We start from the raw sequence: 16516 nt of genomic DNA on the forward strand, positions 1-16516 counted from the left end.
TCCTCAAAACACCGAATCAACATAAATCAACACATAATCAACATCATCATAACATGAAATAAAATTCATAGATAAACGACAAGTAGCAAAACGAACAAATCGACTTCGAACGGCGAAGTTCGACAGAATCCAAAACATAAACGCTGAAAAAGTAAATGATTGTATCTTCGTCCTCCTTGAGGACGGTGTTTTTCCTTCGCTAGTCCACTTCCTTCAATTCTTCCTGGACCTGGCAAATATTCTTCACACACCTGGCTTAAACAATGTGTTAGACCCAGTAAATAGTGAATTTTCATCTTATAACCGATGCATGAAATTAGCCTTATCAAGGTGCATAATTAGTGAATTACTTATTCGCCTTGAATCATGCTTTATACCTTGTAAGGATTTGAGCTTTAAATTCTTTCTTGTGTGATTTATCTGTATTCATGTATATGTTTCTAGAACTTGCTCCTAGTCTTGCCTAAGTTTACATAGTGTTTAAGTTGATAAGGGAAGATGTTAGGCCATTTTTTCTAGCCTACTTTTATACCCAAATTTTCGACCCTCTCAAAATTTTTAAATTTTTTCCTTTGGAGCCAATTTTGAGCCTTTAAGCCTATTCTTTGGAAGCCAAATAAATGGGGACAATTCCTTGGGTTAGTATAATTTTTATTATCTTTTGTAAAGGAATTGGAGAGATAAGGAGGAAAGTATGAAAAGTAGTATGTTTAATGTAAAGAAAGTGCAAGTTGTGAAATTGAGAAAAATTCCAAATATGTGTTTAATCTTAGAAAGGATGCATAAGAAAAAGAAAGAAAGGTTGAATAAAAAAAGAAAAAAAAAGTGTGAAAGGTTGTGAAAAGAAAAGAAAATAAATGGACTGGAAAGTGAGTTGAAGGAGAAAATTAAAGTGTTAAAATTGTCTTGGGGTTTAGAAAAGTGGAGTCAATTTTACTCTACTTGGGATATTTTATTTTGAGTCACTTTTTAGTCAAATAGTCTTCACCTACAAAAGAGCCTACATTACAACAAAAAATAAAGACCTTTCGGACTTTTGATGGTTAATCACATTTAGTAGAGGAGGGATTAGATTTTGAGCAAGCCTGTGGTAAACTTTGCATGATGCATGATTTGAGTGCTTATATACACAATATCCTTATACACTTTGAGAGTGAGAGAACACTTCCCATCTTTGGAAGTTTGCCACATGTGAGTGCTTGGTTTCAAGGTGTTCCACGAGTTAGTAATGAAAGTGCACTAATAAGCCTTGCTTGATTTGATTGCGTTAATACATGTTTAATCTGTTCTTTCATCTTTTGAGGCAATTATGACATCTGGTTCTTGTGCATTCCGTACGTCTACTTTTGTGTCTTTATTGTTTTCTTCGAGGACAAACAAAAATGTAAGTTTGGGAGAGTTGATACACTCAGATTTTGCAGTGTTTTAAGGCCATTATTTGGTCCGTTTTCGATGTTAAAGTCACTCTACACGTCCATTATTTGTATATTTCATCTATTTTGGTATTTTGACTTGTTTTGTGAAAAATGTGCATAATTGAGCCGAAAAAGGGAGTCAAAACGCAAAGTCTGGAATTTTGGAGTTCAGACAGCGACCGGCGACCGCCGCGAAGTTGTACGGGGACCGTCGGCGCCTGGCGGCCAAAGATATGCAGCGGCCCGCCTCAGAAAATTACACTTGGAAGAGAGTCTCGCCCGGCGACCGCCGGAAGTCATGCGGCGGACCGCCGCCGAAGGTACAGAGACTCTGGACTCCAGCGTGGCGACTGCCGGCCAAGGTGCGGCGGCCCGCCGGAGAAAGGCGGCGAATCCGATTAGCCCTAGATCTGCTCCAAGATTTACCATATTTTGAAGATCTTCTCCTTCTACAATGAGGATTGGTTTTCCCCTATAAATAGGACCTCAAGCTTCATCAAACATAGAGCTTCTTTTTGCAACATAAATTCTGTAAGATCAAAAACTAGAGTACTTCAATTGCACAAGGAGTTGAAGAAGGGTTTCAAGAACATCAAGAACGACAAGGATTCAATCTATGTGTTTAGCTTATTTCACTATGTGTAACTAAACTCATAGGATTCTAGGGATGTGTTAGTAATGACTTTGGTTATACAATTCCAGTTTTCTATTTAATATCCGTTTTGTTTTTACTTTGTTTCTTCCCTAAGTAATCTTGATGCTGCATGATTGAGTGACACAATATTGTATGATTTAATATAACTTGCTTCATTACTGTGAGAGAGTTCTAGCGAGTTAGATCCACTTAGTAGACGCTACAGTTAGCTTCCATTAAAACGACACTGTTAATTGAGAGTGAGGACTTTTCAAGGGTCTTAGAAGCTTTTTGTAGTTACGTGTTAGGATTTACAACCCTAATCTTGTAATCAACGTTTGCATCGCATGAGCATAAGCTAGGCGACTCATCCTATCAAAATAATAACTGTGTTAGGGTATTGTAGTTTGGAATTTGTATAACCATAACTGTGAACACACATCCCTGAAATTCCCTTATCTCTATCGTTTATCTCCGTGTTTTAATTGCAATCAGTTGTTATTTGCTTTCTATTTGTTTTCTGTTTTCAAAAGTTTTCAAATTCTCTTGTTTCTCCAAGTAGTAATTGACTCTTAGTAGAAGATAGACAGTCTGTGTTTGCCTTCCCCGTGTTCGATATCCAGTACTGTCCTTTAGCTATACTATATATACTCTGTATACTTGCAGGTTTATTTAGTGCTAAAAAATAGTGCATCAGTAATCTCTCTCCAGTGTGTATCAATTTTGAAAATGTTACTAGTGTGCCACCATTATCCTCTTTTAACCCCCTTCTAGAATCTACATCAACCCAATCACCTCGAAAAAGAACAGCCTTATACTTTCCATCGAAATCTAGCTCCAAAATTTCAGTAAGTGCACCATAATACTTTTTTCCTAAGGCGTCAACAACAACAAAAAAATTTCAGCAAGTGTCCTTAGCAATTCCACTTATTAATTCAAAAATAACATCTGCATCTAGTATATGAAGTTTGAACCACCTTGTCAGTGCAACTTGGATAGGGAAACTCAACTCAGGTGTCATACTAGACCATCCAAGACTACTCTTAATCCGCTACTCAACTCAGGTCATTTCAGCAGACAGTGAGGAACGAGGGGAGAAATAAATCAGAATTTGAGTGTATTGAGTCCAAAATGAAACCTGACAAATAGAGAGAAAACTATAATAAAAAAAAATACTCAAATTCTGGATAACTTAGGAGCCAATCTTAAACATTGATCAAACCAAGCATAAGCGGCAGTCGAATAGATTACAGATCGAGCTTGAATTCCAAATAAAATTCTTAATGTATGTTTATCAATCCAGGAGAAGACAATTCAAGTATTTCTGTTTGGTTTTGCAGTCATGATTATAGATGTAAAATTGAGAATTACATGATTTTAAAATGCACAGCTCTTCAACTAAACATGCACTTGATTGAAAATAAAAGGAAGAAAACCAAATAGCAAACAAGCAATGCACAATTCATACGGTTTGCAATTTCTAGCTCCGATTGTAATATAAATATCCTAAATTGTGAATCCCTAGACCTCTAAACTCAATCAACATGGAGAAACAATGAGTGAAGAAATCAAACCTCAGTGAATTGAGATTCTCCGATGAGACCGGTGAAACAATGATGAAGAAATTGAACCGCAGTGAGTCGATTGGATTTCTTCGAATGGAGATATTCCGATGAGACCGGCGACAAGGGAAAGACGATCTCCGCGGCAGGGAATCGGAGCGGCGAGCTGTAGAAGAGAGAGAGGCGGAGATTTTAATTGTACTTTTTTTTTTCAATAAAGATATAGTTAAAAATGTTTCAATTAAGATACGTACTCCAATGTATCTACTTAATTACTTGGAGACATATTTACTAATGCGTCCCTAACTTAGAGCTCAATTTAAGTACGCTTATTTAGCTCTTTAATCTTGGCTATTTAAAATAAATCCCAACGCAATTAAATGTATCCTTAATTTTATGTCCTTATATAATACATTTGTTGTAGTAACTGGTTCCCCTTCTAACTTTATAATCAGGAGTGACAGGATAAGTAAGCTGCAAGAACTTGTCCCTAATATGGATAAGCCTTTAACTTCATATACCCTTCTATTCTGATTGGTCATAACGTAAAAAGGGAAACATACGATATGCTGCAGAAATGAGTCATGACTTTCCATCAGTTCCTGCCCAGATATTTCCTCCCTTTTGTATGTACTCAGCTAGTTAATAACAACAAATATTTATTTGACATCAGGTTTGAAATAAGCAAAACTAATTGTGGCATGGATAGGACTTTGATGCTATGCTAGTAGCCATACATATTTTGATGTGGGGACTTATGAACTTAATTGATGCAGTCTTTTGATTTTCCTAACGAACACTGCAGACATGTTAGAAGCCAGGTTGTTTATTTTCCCATTCTACTACCTTGGTTTTGTGTTTTTTGTTTGGAGATTATCTGGAAAATTTTCCCTAGGCCACATTCTTTGTCCGTTGTCCCTCTAGCTAGTGGATATCAGCATGGAGAAGATCTGTATGGTTGAAAACTTCTCCATGTGTATATTTCCTAAGCACGCTTGCTGTTTAGAAATTGATTTCTTCTTCAGCTATTTTCGTCTTCCTTGGTGTCAATTCATCCATTTCAGAATACTATTATTCTGTCTGTGGCAGGATCTAATGGAGCATCAAAAGAAATGCAGATGCTCAACAAATGATTGGACATTGTAGAGTAAAAATACAATGTTATGGTATGAGTTCCAAAAACTCCACCTTGTGTAACTGTTGCTTTATCTAGTTTAATTAATGGCAAGGATTACAGTTATTATTATTAATATTTATTAAACTATGGCCGATTACGTTTTCTATAAACTGTGGCCTAAATAATAAAGTTGATAGCAATGGACAGAAAGTATCAAAATACTTAATAAAGTTGAGTGATATAGAATTATCTTTTTGATTATACAAAAATAATAATTTAACTGAACAATTATAAACCTGTGTTTATAACTTAATCAGATAAAAACTTTGAATCATTTGCATATTTAGAAGTCTGTAAATGAATGGGCTTTGGAGCAATTATGAATGGGCTCATTATTTTCTTATTAGAGCCCAACTACAAAATGGTATTAGGCCCAATGATGTCACCTTCTTTAGTTATGTGGCTCTTATCTGAACACCGCGCTTCAATTCATCAATTGCTCTACAAATTGTTGAACAATAAATTTCTGTCCGTTTTCGATCGCATTTGGTTCAGACTATAGGAGTTTCAAGAGCATTTTTCGAGGTAACAAAATGGTACTATTTCCGATTTAGATTTCCCAAGTTTGTATGCAAATTCCCCTTTTTTCTGAATAATTGAGAAAGTGGTTGAGTTTCTCATCATATGATCTCGTCGTTAACTGTATGATTGCGCTGTTGTTTCACTTTGTTTATGATGGAAGCTCGCTTCGAATTTTAAATGGTTGGTTGCTAAGGCTGCATTCAGCTTAAGTCATAGAAAGTCCCCAATCCAGTAACGATTTCACGTGTTTCTGAATTGACTCGTGAGGAATACTCAATATTTACATCTATTTATTGTTCGAATTGTGTGTCTGTGTGTATTTTGTGGTTGTTGCTGATTTAGATTTGGTTAATGGAGCAGATGGGTGCTGTCAATTCGGAATTAGAAGACCTATTTCATGATAAAAAGCGAGTCAGGAATCCCCTTGTACCCATTGGTAAATCTCTAATCTTGTAGAATTCCGGTTTTTTTTTTTTTTCCTTTTTATGGTTGAATTCCCACTGTGTTTTGACCTCTGATATACATTTGTTGGGCTCAGTCCAATGGTTGAATTATTCTTTTTGATGGAATTATGTGATCATTATGTTTCCGTACTAACTAATGTCTGGGGGTAAGTGTTTTGGAATAGTGGTGAGTCGAGCTGTTTCACTAGTTACTTGGAATCAGTTTGTAGCTCGTAGAATAGCTCATGTTGAATTTGAGGTTCATCTCTATCTCTATCACAATCGCCTTGGCTTGTTAGTCTCACTTGTGAACCAGTTGAGCTGTTGTAACTTGATTTGGAATCAATCATAAAATTTACGCATCAAGAATTTGATTGACCTGAATCGACCTCAAACTTAGGATCACCTGTTATGTTATTTTCTAAGATTGGAGGGGGTGGGGACAACATACCAAAACTGACGATTGTGAAATAGGACAAGTTGGGTGTCTGAGAAAAAAACTCAGTTTTGCAGTTCCGTCCTCTTGAAATGGGTTAGTCTTGGGTTGTTTAGACGTGGGGGAGGTCAACTAGCTAGATATATCTGCACAAGGTATGAAACTCAAAAATTTTATCTTGTTGAGCCCATATCCTCTATCTTCAAACAAGTATGGTTTACACTTCACCAACATGCTTATGTGAGATCAATTTCAATGGCTTTCCCAAATTTTATATCGTTTTTCAACATTATGGATTGCTTTTATGTTTCAATGTTCTCACATGTTTGCGCGTCTCAGGTGCTTTCATGACGGCAGGGGTGCTGACGGCCGGTTTGATCAGTTTCAGGCAGGGAAACTCTCGTTTAGGTCAGAAGTTAATGAGGGCTCGCGTAGTTGTACAAGGTGCTACAGTTGCACTCATGGTTGGCACAGCTTACTACTATGGTGAAAATTTTTGAGGATCCTATGCTGGTGCTGCCTCCTCTCGAGCTTCATCTCCATGCCTTTTCTCCATTTCTTCATGAATAACATCTTCTCTTTAGCTTGCTTTCCCAAATTCGATTGATGTTTTTAGAAAAAGAGCGTGATTCATAGCGTCGTTGTGCTTTGTGAAACAAATAGAAACTGTATAAATACTAGTTTAGAATCGGGCTCTAGTTTTATTGTTTCTTGCAAGTGTTGATGGATGAATAGAATATAATTTCTTGAAACTGGTTCTCGGAGTTTTAACCCATCAAAAGCAAAGCAACACAATATTTGACATACATTGTCATTAAAAAGGAAAATAAAAAAGTTACACGCCTACCAAAATTAAAGTTTCAACATAGAGCACAACACAGTTAAGTTCTTGCTCTCATCAATGGCCCCTTCCCCTGCTGCTCCTCCCACGGCCGCCACCACCCCCACCACGAGATCCACGACCTGAGCCATTGGGTAACTTCAATGATTGCACATCCCTCCTCTTTTCAGGACGTGCCTCCTCAATATCGTCATACTCTTTGTAATTCGCTGAGCTTCTGGCCTTGAAAGAGATTTCCCGCGATCCCCCTTGCCCGTATTTGACCACATCCATTTGAACCTCACTGTGGTTTGGTCCGAGCTGCCTTTTCACCCATTGGAAGGGATTCCTCATCTGCAAGGGACTCGTGATTCCAGAATGCTTGTGCATGCCGGTTGTCCTTCACTTCATAAAATCTGCACAGCAAGAAATGAAATTGAAACCAAAAATGGGGGATAAAACCATTTGTCCACTTATACATGCAAAGTGGAACATTCTAATATACTTCTCATTAGTCATTGATTGATATGTAAGTCTACACAGTATTATTTGGATAACATGGATCGATGTATACCCAAATATAACCAAATTATTGAACACGACTTTGATGATAGTAGTACATAAACTTTCATCTTTGATTCTTTATGATAGTAGTTTAATTTCACGCGATGAGACTTAAATTTTTCGTAGTGGAAAATATAGATATGGGCTGCAGCTGTTATGAGGCGCCAAGCCACTATTTATATATCGAATTAATACAAAGAAATCAGAGTTGTTTTTAATGAAATGCAATTTCAGGTGTTAATTATGGTATTTCTTTGTCATGATTTACGATCATTAATTTGTTGATATTTAGCTTATATCTAATAATGTTTCACTTATATAGTTTTAACTATGTCTATAACTTCCAGTAGTCCTATTTAACAGTTTGTATAAATTTCAGCATCCATTATTTATTTAATATTTTTAAATGTAAGTTTTAATACAGAATAAACCCAATTGAATAAAATTTGAAACATTATGCAGATTATATTTCACAGCATATAAAATTTACTGAGGCAGACAAGCAAATTTTCAATTATTTATAATAAGGATGCCACAACAACCCCTATAGTCCAAACTCCAAACAAATGAAACAACAGACACCACCATTTTTGAAATGAAATCCCATTAAACTAATTAAATAGGGAGAAAAATGGTTTTTTGGAAAGTAGTTTTTATTATATTTTCCTTGAAACAATCCATTGAAAAATTCTTATTTTCGACTAATTCCACTAAATTCGACAACCCCACAGGCCACATACACTCATATAAAGAGATTATTATGTATTTATTGCACTAGGAAAGTCCAAATGGTATTGAGAGTTGACATTGCTATAATTACCCATGAAGTACAATAAAATAGGAAAGACACGACATATATTCACTCACACAGAATAGAATAGGAAAGGACAAAAAAGAAGCATAAGAGATAAAACAGAAACAAATATTAATTTCCTCTTTTACCAGAACTATTATCTAGTACTACTACTATACCTCTTTCATCCCGCATGTTCATGTCTTCTTGCTCATAACCAACCATTTTCTTCCTCCATTCCTCTTGTCTTTTTTCTCTACCTGATTTTCAAAATGGCGAAGCTGGTGGTGGAGGTTCTCGACGCCAGCAACCTCATGGCCAAAGACGGCCACGGCAGCGCCTCCCCCTTTGTGGAAGTGGAATTCGAGGGGCAGCGCCAAAGAACTTCAACTAAGCACAAAGATCTCAACCCTTACTGGGATGATCGATCATGGAGAGATCATGCTTGCAGTGTGGATGGGGACACAGGCTGATGAAGCCTTCCCGGAGGCGTGGCACTCTGATGCTCATAGCTTGAGCCAGCAGAGTCTAGCTAGCACAAGATCCAAGGTGTATTTCTCACCGAGGCTGTACTACCTCAGAGTGCACGTCATTGCAGCTCAAGATCTCGTTCCATCGGATAGAGGGCGAATACCTGACCCGTATGTCAAGGTGCAGCACGGCCATCAAATCCGTGCCTCTAGGCCTTCACCGATGAAGCATATCAACCCGGAGTGGAATGAGGAGCTTTTGTTTGTTACATCTGAGCCGTTTGATGAGTATATTTTCATTAGTGTGGAGGATAAGGTTGGGCCGGGGAAGGATGAGAATATTGGGATGGTCCTGATACCAGTTAGGGAAGTTCCACACAGAATCGAGACTTCCAAGCTGCCTGAGCCACGCTGGTTAGCTCTGCAGAAGCCATCTAAGGCAGAGGAGGGCGGGGACGATCTTCCTCTACCTGTTTGTCATCGGGTTGTGGAACTACAGGCTGAGGTCAAGGATTCCGCCACACATGGATGCTCGTCTCTCTCAGGCCGAGAACACCCATCCAGATGAGCTGGATGAGGAGTTCGACACATTCCCAACATCCCGGCCATCTGACCTAGTGAGGATGAGATATGACAGGTTAAGAAGCATAGCAGGCAGAGTGCAGTCCGTGATTGGAGACCTGGCCACACAAGGGGAGAGGGCACTGTCGATACTGGGGTGGAGAGATCCAAGGGCAACAGCCATCGTCATCATCTTCTCTTTAATCTGGGCTGTGTTTCTGTATGTCACTCCATTTCAAGTTGTAGCAGTGCTCGTTGGCCTTTACATTCTTCGACACCCGCGGTTTCGGAGCAAGCTGCCATCGGTTCCTGTCAATTTCTTCAAAAGACTAACAGCAAGGTCAGACTCTCTAATATGAGATAAAGCTCAAGATCAGGATCAAGCATTCAAATTAAAGCAGAGAATTTATTGAGTGAATAAGTTCCAATAAAGCCTTCTACATCAGCTGCGGCAAAAGCCAAGTTTAGTAACTCACCTTACTAGAGCAGTATTTGTTCAATTATCTCCAATTTGTGTATTCTGTAACAATTTTCCCATATATTGTTATTCAACATATTATATAAGGAAATTGAGAAAGGTGCAAGCATCAAGACTGGCTCCATTTACTCAAATCAGCACATCATTAACAAAATTTGCAATTCAAATCTGCCAAATCTCCCAATCAGAAAATAGTTACAACCACTGAGTTTCTAGAACCAGTATCTCATATCTCTATACCCTAGATACAACATTACAAAAACTATAGAATATAATCCCAAATGGACCATCTCGCATTCTTGGCTTTTCATCTGATTACAATGCCTCATTCTCACTATTTCGTGGAGAAATATTCTTTCGCTTTCTCAGTGACCATCCGATGAGGTCTTGGCTTCTTGCCTCGCCTAGCTCTTTCTCATCTGGTGTGAATGGAACGGTTTTGACATCATCGGTATGTCCACAATCCGATAGATTAATGGCATGTCTTACTAACAAACTGCAATAATCTATAATTCTCCATCATCTTGCATAGATATTAGAAATGAGCCACTCACCCCTTAAAAGGGCTCATAAGGGGGAGGGTTATCCACACTTATATAGAGAAGCTAGGATCATCACCAAGCCGATGTATTAGAAATGAACCACTCACCCCTTAAAAGGCCTCATAAGGGGAGAGGGTTACCACACTTATATAGAGAAGCTAGGATCATCACCAAGCCGATGTGGGACAAGATATTAGAATTTTAACGCATAGAGTTGAATTTAAAGTCATGGTGAGTAAAGCCTCTATTTTCTAAGCATTTCACCAAACTGAAAATCCCATCCTTATTTGTTCATTTCTTTTACCTCAAATTTGTTGATTATTTGATTTTAGGTGCGCTATTATCACATTTTATTTGTCTTCACTACTGTGAGTTGGCGTCGGAAGAAATGCGGTACAAGTTTTAGCTGGATTTATGTAGTTGGGTTTGGAAGTTGGAACCAAATATTATTTGGTCATATCACAAGTTGGGCCTCAGTACAATTATTATTGGGCTAGACCTTTATAAGCTGGGCTTTGACACATTTGTTATGTAAAAACAATCGTACAGTACTTGTACATATTTTAATACTCCCTCCGTCGACCAATAACAAACCAAATTTGACCGGACATGAATTTTACTCCCTCCATCCCAGATAATTTGGGACACTTTGACCCGGCACGGGTTTTAAGAAATCTAATAGAAAATGAGTTGAAAAAGTTGGTGGGATATGGGTCCTACTTTTAAAGTATTAGTTTTATAATAAAATGTGAGTAGGAATGAGTTAGTGGAATATAAGGGTCAACTACCAAAAGTGGTAAAAGTGAAATGGGACAAATTATGTGGGACGGCCCGAAATGGAATACTGGGTCAAATTATCTGGGACGGAGGGAGTAAAAGATATAGTAAAAAGTGAATGAAATAAAATTAGTGTAATATGTGATCCATTACCAAATGTAGTAAAAAAAAACAAATGAAATATTTATTGGGACAGAGGGAGTAGTAATTTGTAATGAAGTCGTTTTCCTGTGTGTACGGGTACAAGTAAAAGGTAGGATATGAGGCACCAACGATGGTGGAGCAATGGAGACAAGGCAAGCATAGAGCTGGCAAATGGTGCTAGTTGGGTTGTTGTCGAGTCAATACAATATCAACCCAACTTAATAAGGTCAAACTCTGACCCAACTTGGAATCATCGGGTTCTTCTTGGGTCCCAACCTATTAACTTAGTGCATGTTCTTATCGGATTTTCGTGTCAAGTTGAAAGTTGTTTGTCCTACTGTTAACTTTAGTACATTGTGATACAATTTAGTTTGACACGATACGATAATGACCTAAACATAATATTACATGATAAAATTACACTAAATCTAATATTACACAATTAAAATATGTTATAACATGATTAAAACTTTACCACGATTTTCATCTAAATAATAAAATTAAACTATAATATTTTTTATATAATAAAAGGAATAATTTTATTTCTTAACTGGTAGCTCAAATCTAACATAAATCCAGTCCAAAAGCATCAAATTGTCAAGCTTAACTCAAATCTATTAACTTCATGCGTATTTGTGTCCAGATTTTATGATGTGTCAAAAATATTAGCCCTAAGCGATGGTACTCCGAACATGAGTATTTGACTATTTGTCTATAATTATATTGTTTCAATTTCTACTATCAAATATTGATTGCACTGGATAATAATCTCCGTCCCATAAAAATAGGGCTTTGAAAATATCTCGAATTTTAATACGAAATTAATAAAGTAAAAGAGATGAAAAAATATAAAGTTATTGAGTGTAGAGAATGAGACTCATCTTATAAGAGAAAAAAGATTTGCCAAAAATAAAAATGAACTATTTTTATGGGATGAACCAAAAAAAAAGAGAATACTACAATTTTTGCAGGCGGAGAGAGTATTTATTTTGGACCATATTATAAGCACAAGAGTATACACTCTTTCAAATTTTGGAAACTCTTTTATTTCTAATTAGGTGATACTCATTTTTCACTAACAATATTTTTAATTATTTTTTCTTTTTACCACTCTCTTACTTTACTAATTATACATTAAAACTCGTGTTCAATCAAGACTGCATTAGGGGTGGCGAAACGGGTTACCCGCGGGTACCCGCACTCGACAAGTCGGGTACATGTACCCAATTTTAACCAAATTTGTTGTCCCAATACCCGCCCCGCGACATAACGGGATTACCCGATACCCGTCGGGTATCGGGTATCTCGTACCCAATCCAAAATCCTAATAAAAAATTTGAAAACCATAATAACCGTCAATGTTCTCTAATATACTTTATTATTATAGATGGTAAACGTTGAATAGATTGAGAATAAAAGTGAGGGGACACTCTATAGCTAGTTCAGGTGAGTTTTCCATTGTATTTTCGTTGGAATATAAAAATGTTCTAAAAGAGTACTCCCGATGTTCCGCCTTAATTGAGGCATTTCATTCTCTTCACTCATTTTGGAAATATAATAATACAAATACTCTTCTATACATTATTATCTCTCTTACTTTATTTTTTCTCCATTCAAATTTATTTTTAATTTTTCAAAATGAGTGCGTATATGGCTATTATTATTTAACTATTTACTTTTTTTTCTTCATTTTAACTACTTGGAACACCTCTATTAATATGGAACAGAGGGAGCATTAAAAGATGGAATATGGCTAATACTAATAATAACAGGTATTATCGGAACTAACAGGTACACCCGCGCGGGTGGTGGGTATATCTGCTACCCGCAAAACTCTAAAACACACTACTCGATCCCGGCCCGTTTTTCGTTATTGTCGGGTAGCAGGTCGAGATGAAAATTACCCATTATCCTCTTCCCATTTTGCCACCCCTAGAACTATTATAGGACGGGGGAAGTACAAATTTATTCAAACTTTACATAACTAGTTGACCCTAGCAATTTATTGATTCTACTTTAATTTTCGTGCAATTGTATTACATTCATATGATTTCACTTTAGTTTCGTGCAATTCTATTATATTCATATGATTTCACTTTAATTTTAATGCAATTGTATTATATTCATATAATTCATATATATATGAATTTCCCTACTACCGTCTATACACCTACAAATAAATACAGAATTAAACGAAAAAGTAACTTGGGTATCGAAATTAAGCAAGTTGATTCACAAATAAATCTTCATTGGTCCACAATATTTATTAAGGCAGAGGAAAAAGTCAATGTGACGAATTCCATATTTAAATAGTACCCATATATAACTCATAAGTCATATTAGTAGTAATTTTGATAGTAAAAGGAAAAAGGTCAAGAACACCCCAAACACACACACAAAAACACAGACACATGTATGTATACGTAGACACATGTATGTATACGTGGCAAATAATATTGATTTTTTATTAACAATTTTTAAATATAGAAAAAGAGGTTAGGCTTAAAAAAAAAAAAAAAAAAGCAATACATCGTTAAAGCGTACCTACTTTTCTTTTTCACCAACTTGGTTGAGTTGAATTGAAATGCATCCATCTGTTTGTTAAAATGGCTTCATACTAATGGTAATCTCATATCTTTAAATATCCCCATCCTCTCTTCTTCATCTTCAAGTCTCATCATCACCCCACACCCCACACCCTACTCCCAATATATATACATCAAGAATCCATCAAGAACCTATAATTTTTTCCTTTGTTGAGTTCAATCATGGGGCGGTCGCCTTGCTGTGAGAAAGCTCACACCAACAAAGGTGCTTGGACTAAGGATGAAGATCAACGCCTCATCAATTACATACGAGCTCACGGCGAGGGGAATTGGCGCTCTCTCCCTAAATCTGCAGGTATGTTAAGTTTTATTAGTACCAGTATGAGAAAAAATAGGAGATTGAATTTGTTAATTTTGTAGGATTGCTGAGGTGCGGAAAGAGCTGCAGGTTGAGATGGATTAATTACCTGAGGCCTGATTTGAAAAGGGGGAATTTCAGTGAAGAAGAAGATGAGATCATTATCAAACTCCATAGTTTGTTGGGAAATAGGTGGGCTGTTTTTGGATTTTTTTTTAATCATCGATTTTTGTAGGTTAAAAAAAATGAATTGTTGAATTTGTGGTGCAGATGGTCTCTTATAGCAGGGAGATTGCCGGGAAGAACAGATAACGAGATCAAAAATTATTGGAACACGCACATCAAACGCAAGCTTATTAGCAGCGGCGTGGATCCGCAAACGCACCGCCCTAGAAGTTCAGGTCCTCCGTCCAAGGACAACTCGTCGTCGGCGCACGACAGTACCACGACGGAGGAGGAGAGCTGTGTGGATTTGGAGCTGTCGATTGGGCTGCCTTCGCACTCGCACTCGTCTAAGTATATGAAGAGTGCTTCTTCCTCCTCAGCTGAGTCTAAGTCGATCCACGACTTCTTGTGGCCTTTGGGTTTTTAGAAGGGTATTGGATTATATTTAATGATTGTTTATTGTAGAGTTTTTTTTTAATGTAATTTAGATATTAATTAAGGTTTTATTACACAATTCAAGTTAAGCATTATTCTAGCCCTGAATTATGTTCAGGTTAATAGTATTTAATTAAATAAACAAGTAATCAATTCATTTTGTTTTCTACCTATATCATTTGACATTTATTTATTGAATAAAAGGCACATGGGAAGATGTGGGACATCATATTTAAGGCCATAATAAAAGTGCAACTTTATTATCCATTTCATATTCTATGTAGGGCACATTAAATTATTATTTTGAGATGTATAAATTGTCAAAAAACTAAATTTTCATATCATCGATATGATGTGGGCACTACTCCGAGTGTGACACACAGCACATTATAGGATAATGAAATTAGTTCAATCCATATTATGATTATTTTGAAGAAAGTTAAATTTCAATCCAGCCTAACACTTATTTTCCATAAGACCAATTAAAGGTCTACAATATCATATGCGTATTTATTCGCATTTTTCATTTTGATGATTATTGGTATACTATAATTTATAGCTATCATTTTCTCATGAATTCTTATCCTTAAAAGGAATATCTCACCCCATAACTTTTACTATTCCCTTAACCGAAACGTCGAAATTAAAATTTTGACGAATATCCGTAAAATAAAACAATAATTTTTAACTTTTACTATTTTAACGAACAGATAATTTAAATATTTTTATATTAAGAACTTAAAATGAGATTAATCTGAAATAAAATAGACCAATAATTAATCTCAATACACGTGAGTTTGAAAATTTTAATCTATAACCATGCATTTGTAATATAATGAATAATATTACTAATATTATCATTGGGTTAATTGGCATTCATTTATTGCTAGCAAATAAAAAAGACATGCGGGCTGACGTCTCTTTTGAAATGGCAATTAGTCAAAATAATGTTAATACCAAATTAAGTACAGTAGCTAAGTAACTAATTATTCCAAGTAAAAAATAGTAAGATTAATCAAAGGGATATGCTATTTTTTCTGTTTAAGTACAGGTGTACGAATGATAATAATTTATCTACCTAAACCATATGATTTGGTTAATCACATGGCTTATGTTTGTAATTATTGCATAGTCGGTTGTACTACTACATAAAAATATAGTACTACTTCTTGTTGATAAATTTATTAATAGTTACCCATTTGAATAAGAAAGACTAATCAGTGAAAGAAGAACTAGCGGAGAGAACACAAACCCAAAAGCCACCAAAAAAGATTTCTCAAGAGCGAGGCATGAATCAAAAAGCAAGGTCAAGCACAAGTTCGTCTATGCTTATCTTTCGGTCGCTTTCTTAAACTCTTCATTGGCTTCCCAGCACACGTTAGAGGCTCTTGTTCTTTTGTTGATTCTTGGGTTCTATCCAAGCACTAACTTCATTCCACTCATCATTCATTCGTTTGATGAGAAGGGGAATTCGGGGCACCAACCTCGAGTCCAAGTGCTAAGTCTCCAGAGTCCAGAATAAGCGTTTCTTCTCACGCTCTGCACCTAGCAAACCCTGTATTCTTTATTTTAGTGAAAAGTTCTCAAAGTTGGGGTTGACCCTCGCACTCTTCTTTGCGAATAAGACCTGAGACCTCTGAATCGTGAACCTGAGCTCCAACCACGGGGCTTAAG

The 16516-nt window shown here is 36.4% G+C and overlaps 3 protein-coding genes and 2 long non-coding RNA genes across 5 annotated transcripts; 3 read left to right on the forward strand and 2 right to left on the reverse strand.

Moving 5' to 3' along the window:
- Nucleotides 1-2948: 2948 nt before the first annotated feature.
- Nucleotides 2949-3783, reverse strand: LOC125218834. The gene is made up of 2 exons (XR_007176035.1): nucleotides 3624-3783; nucleotides 2949-3187 (listed from the first exon to the last, which is right to left on the reverse strand). It is a non-coding gene; the product is annotated as an uncharacterized LOC125218834 (long non-coding RNA).
- Nucleotides 3784-5218: 1435 nt separating this feature from the next.
- On the forward strand, nucleotides 5219-6898 carry LOC125218639 (RING-H2 finger protein ATL48-like). The gene is made up of 3 exons (XM_048120356.1): nucleotides 5219-5324; nucleotides 5671-5746; nucleotides 6529-6898. Exons 1-3 carry the CDS (start codon nucleotides 5322-5324, stop codon nucleotides 6687-6689), a joined length of 240 nt encoding a protein of 79 aa, XP_047976313.1. The 5' UTR covers nucleotides 5219-5321; the 3' UTR covers nucleotides 6690-6898.
- Nucleotides 6899-6960: 62 nt separating this feature from the next.
- On the reverse strand, nucleotides 6961-8791 carry LOC125218640. Its single transcript, XR_007175993.1, has 2 exons — nucleotides 8546-8791; nucleotides 6961-7425 (listed from the first exon to the last, which is right to left on the reverse strand). It is a non-coding gene; the product is annotated as an uncharacterized LOC125218640 (long non-coding RNA).
- Nucleotides 8792-9345: 554 nt separating this feature from the next.
- LOC125218835 (FT-interacting protein 3-like) lies at nucleotides 9346-9838 on the forward strand. Its single transcript, XM_048120611.1, has one exon. The coding sequence runs from the start codon at nucleotides 9361-9363 to the stop codon at nucleotides 9754-9756; it is 396 nt and encodes a 131-aa protein (XP_047976568.1). The 5' UTR covers nucleotides 9346-9360; the 3' UTR covers nucleotides 9757-9838.
- Nucleotides 9839-14104: 4266 nt separating this feature from the next.
- Nucleotides 14105-15015, forward strand: LOC125218816 (myb-related protein 330-like). Its single transcript, XM_048120590.1, has 3 exons — nucleotides 14105-14239; nucleotides 14305-14434; nucleotides 14513-15015. The coding sequence occupies exons 1-3, from the start codon at nucleotides 14107-14109 to the stop codon at nucleotides 14832-14834; spliced, it is 585 nt and encodes a 194-aa protein (XP_047976547.1). The 5' UTR covers nucleotides 14105-14106; the 3' UTR covers nucleotides 14835-15015.
- Nucleotides 15016-16516: the final 1501 nt, after the last annotated feature.

Source organism: Salvia hispanica, chromosome 4, assembly GCF_023119035.1.
Source record: "Salvia hispanica cultivar TCC Black 2014 chromosome 4, UniMelb_Shisp_WGS_1.0, whole genome shotgun sequence".
In the NCBI taxonomy this organism is placed as follows: Eukaryota; Viridiplantae; Streptophyta; class Magnoliopsida; order Lamiales; family Lamiaceae; genus Salvia; species Salvia hispanica.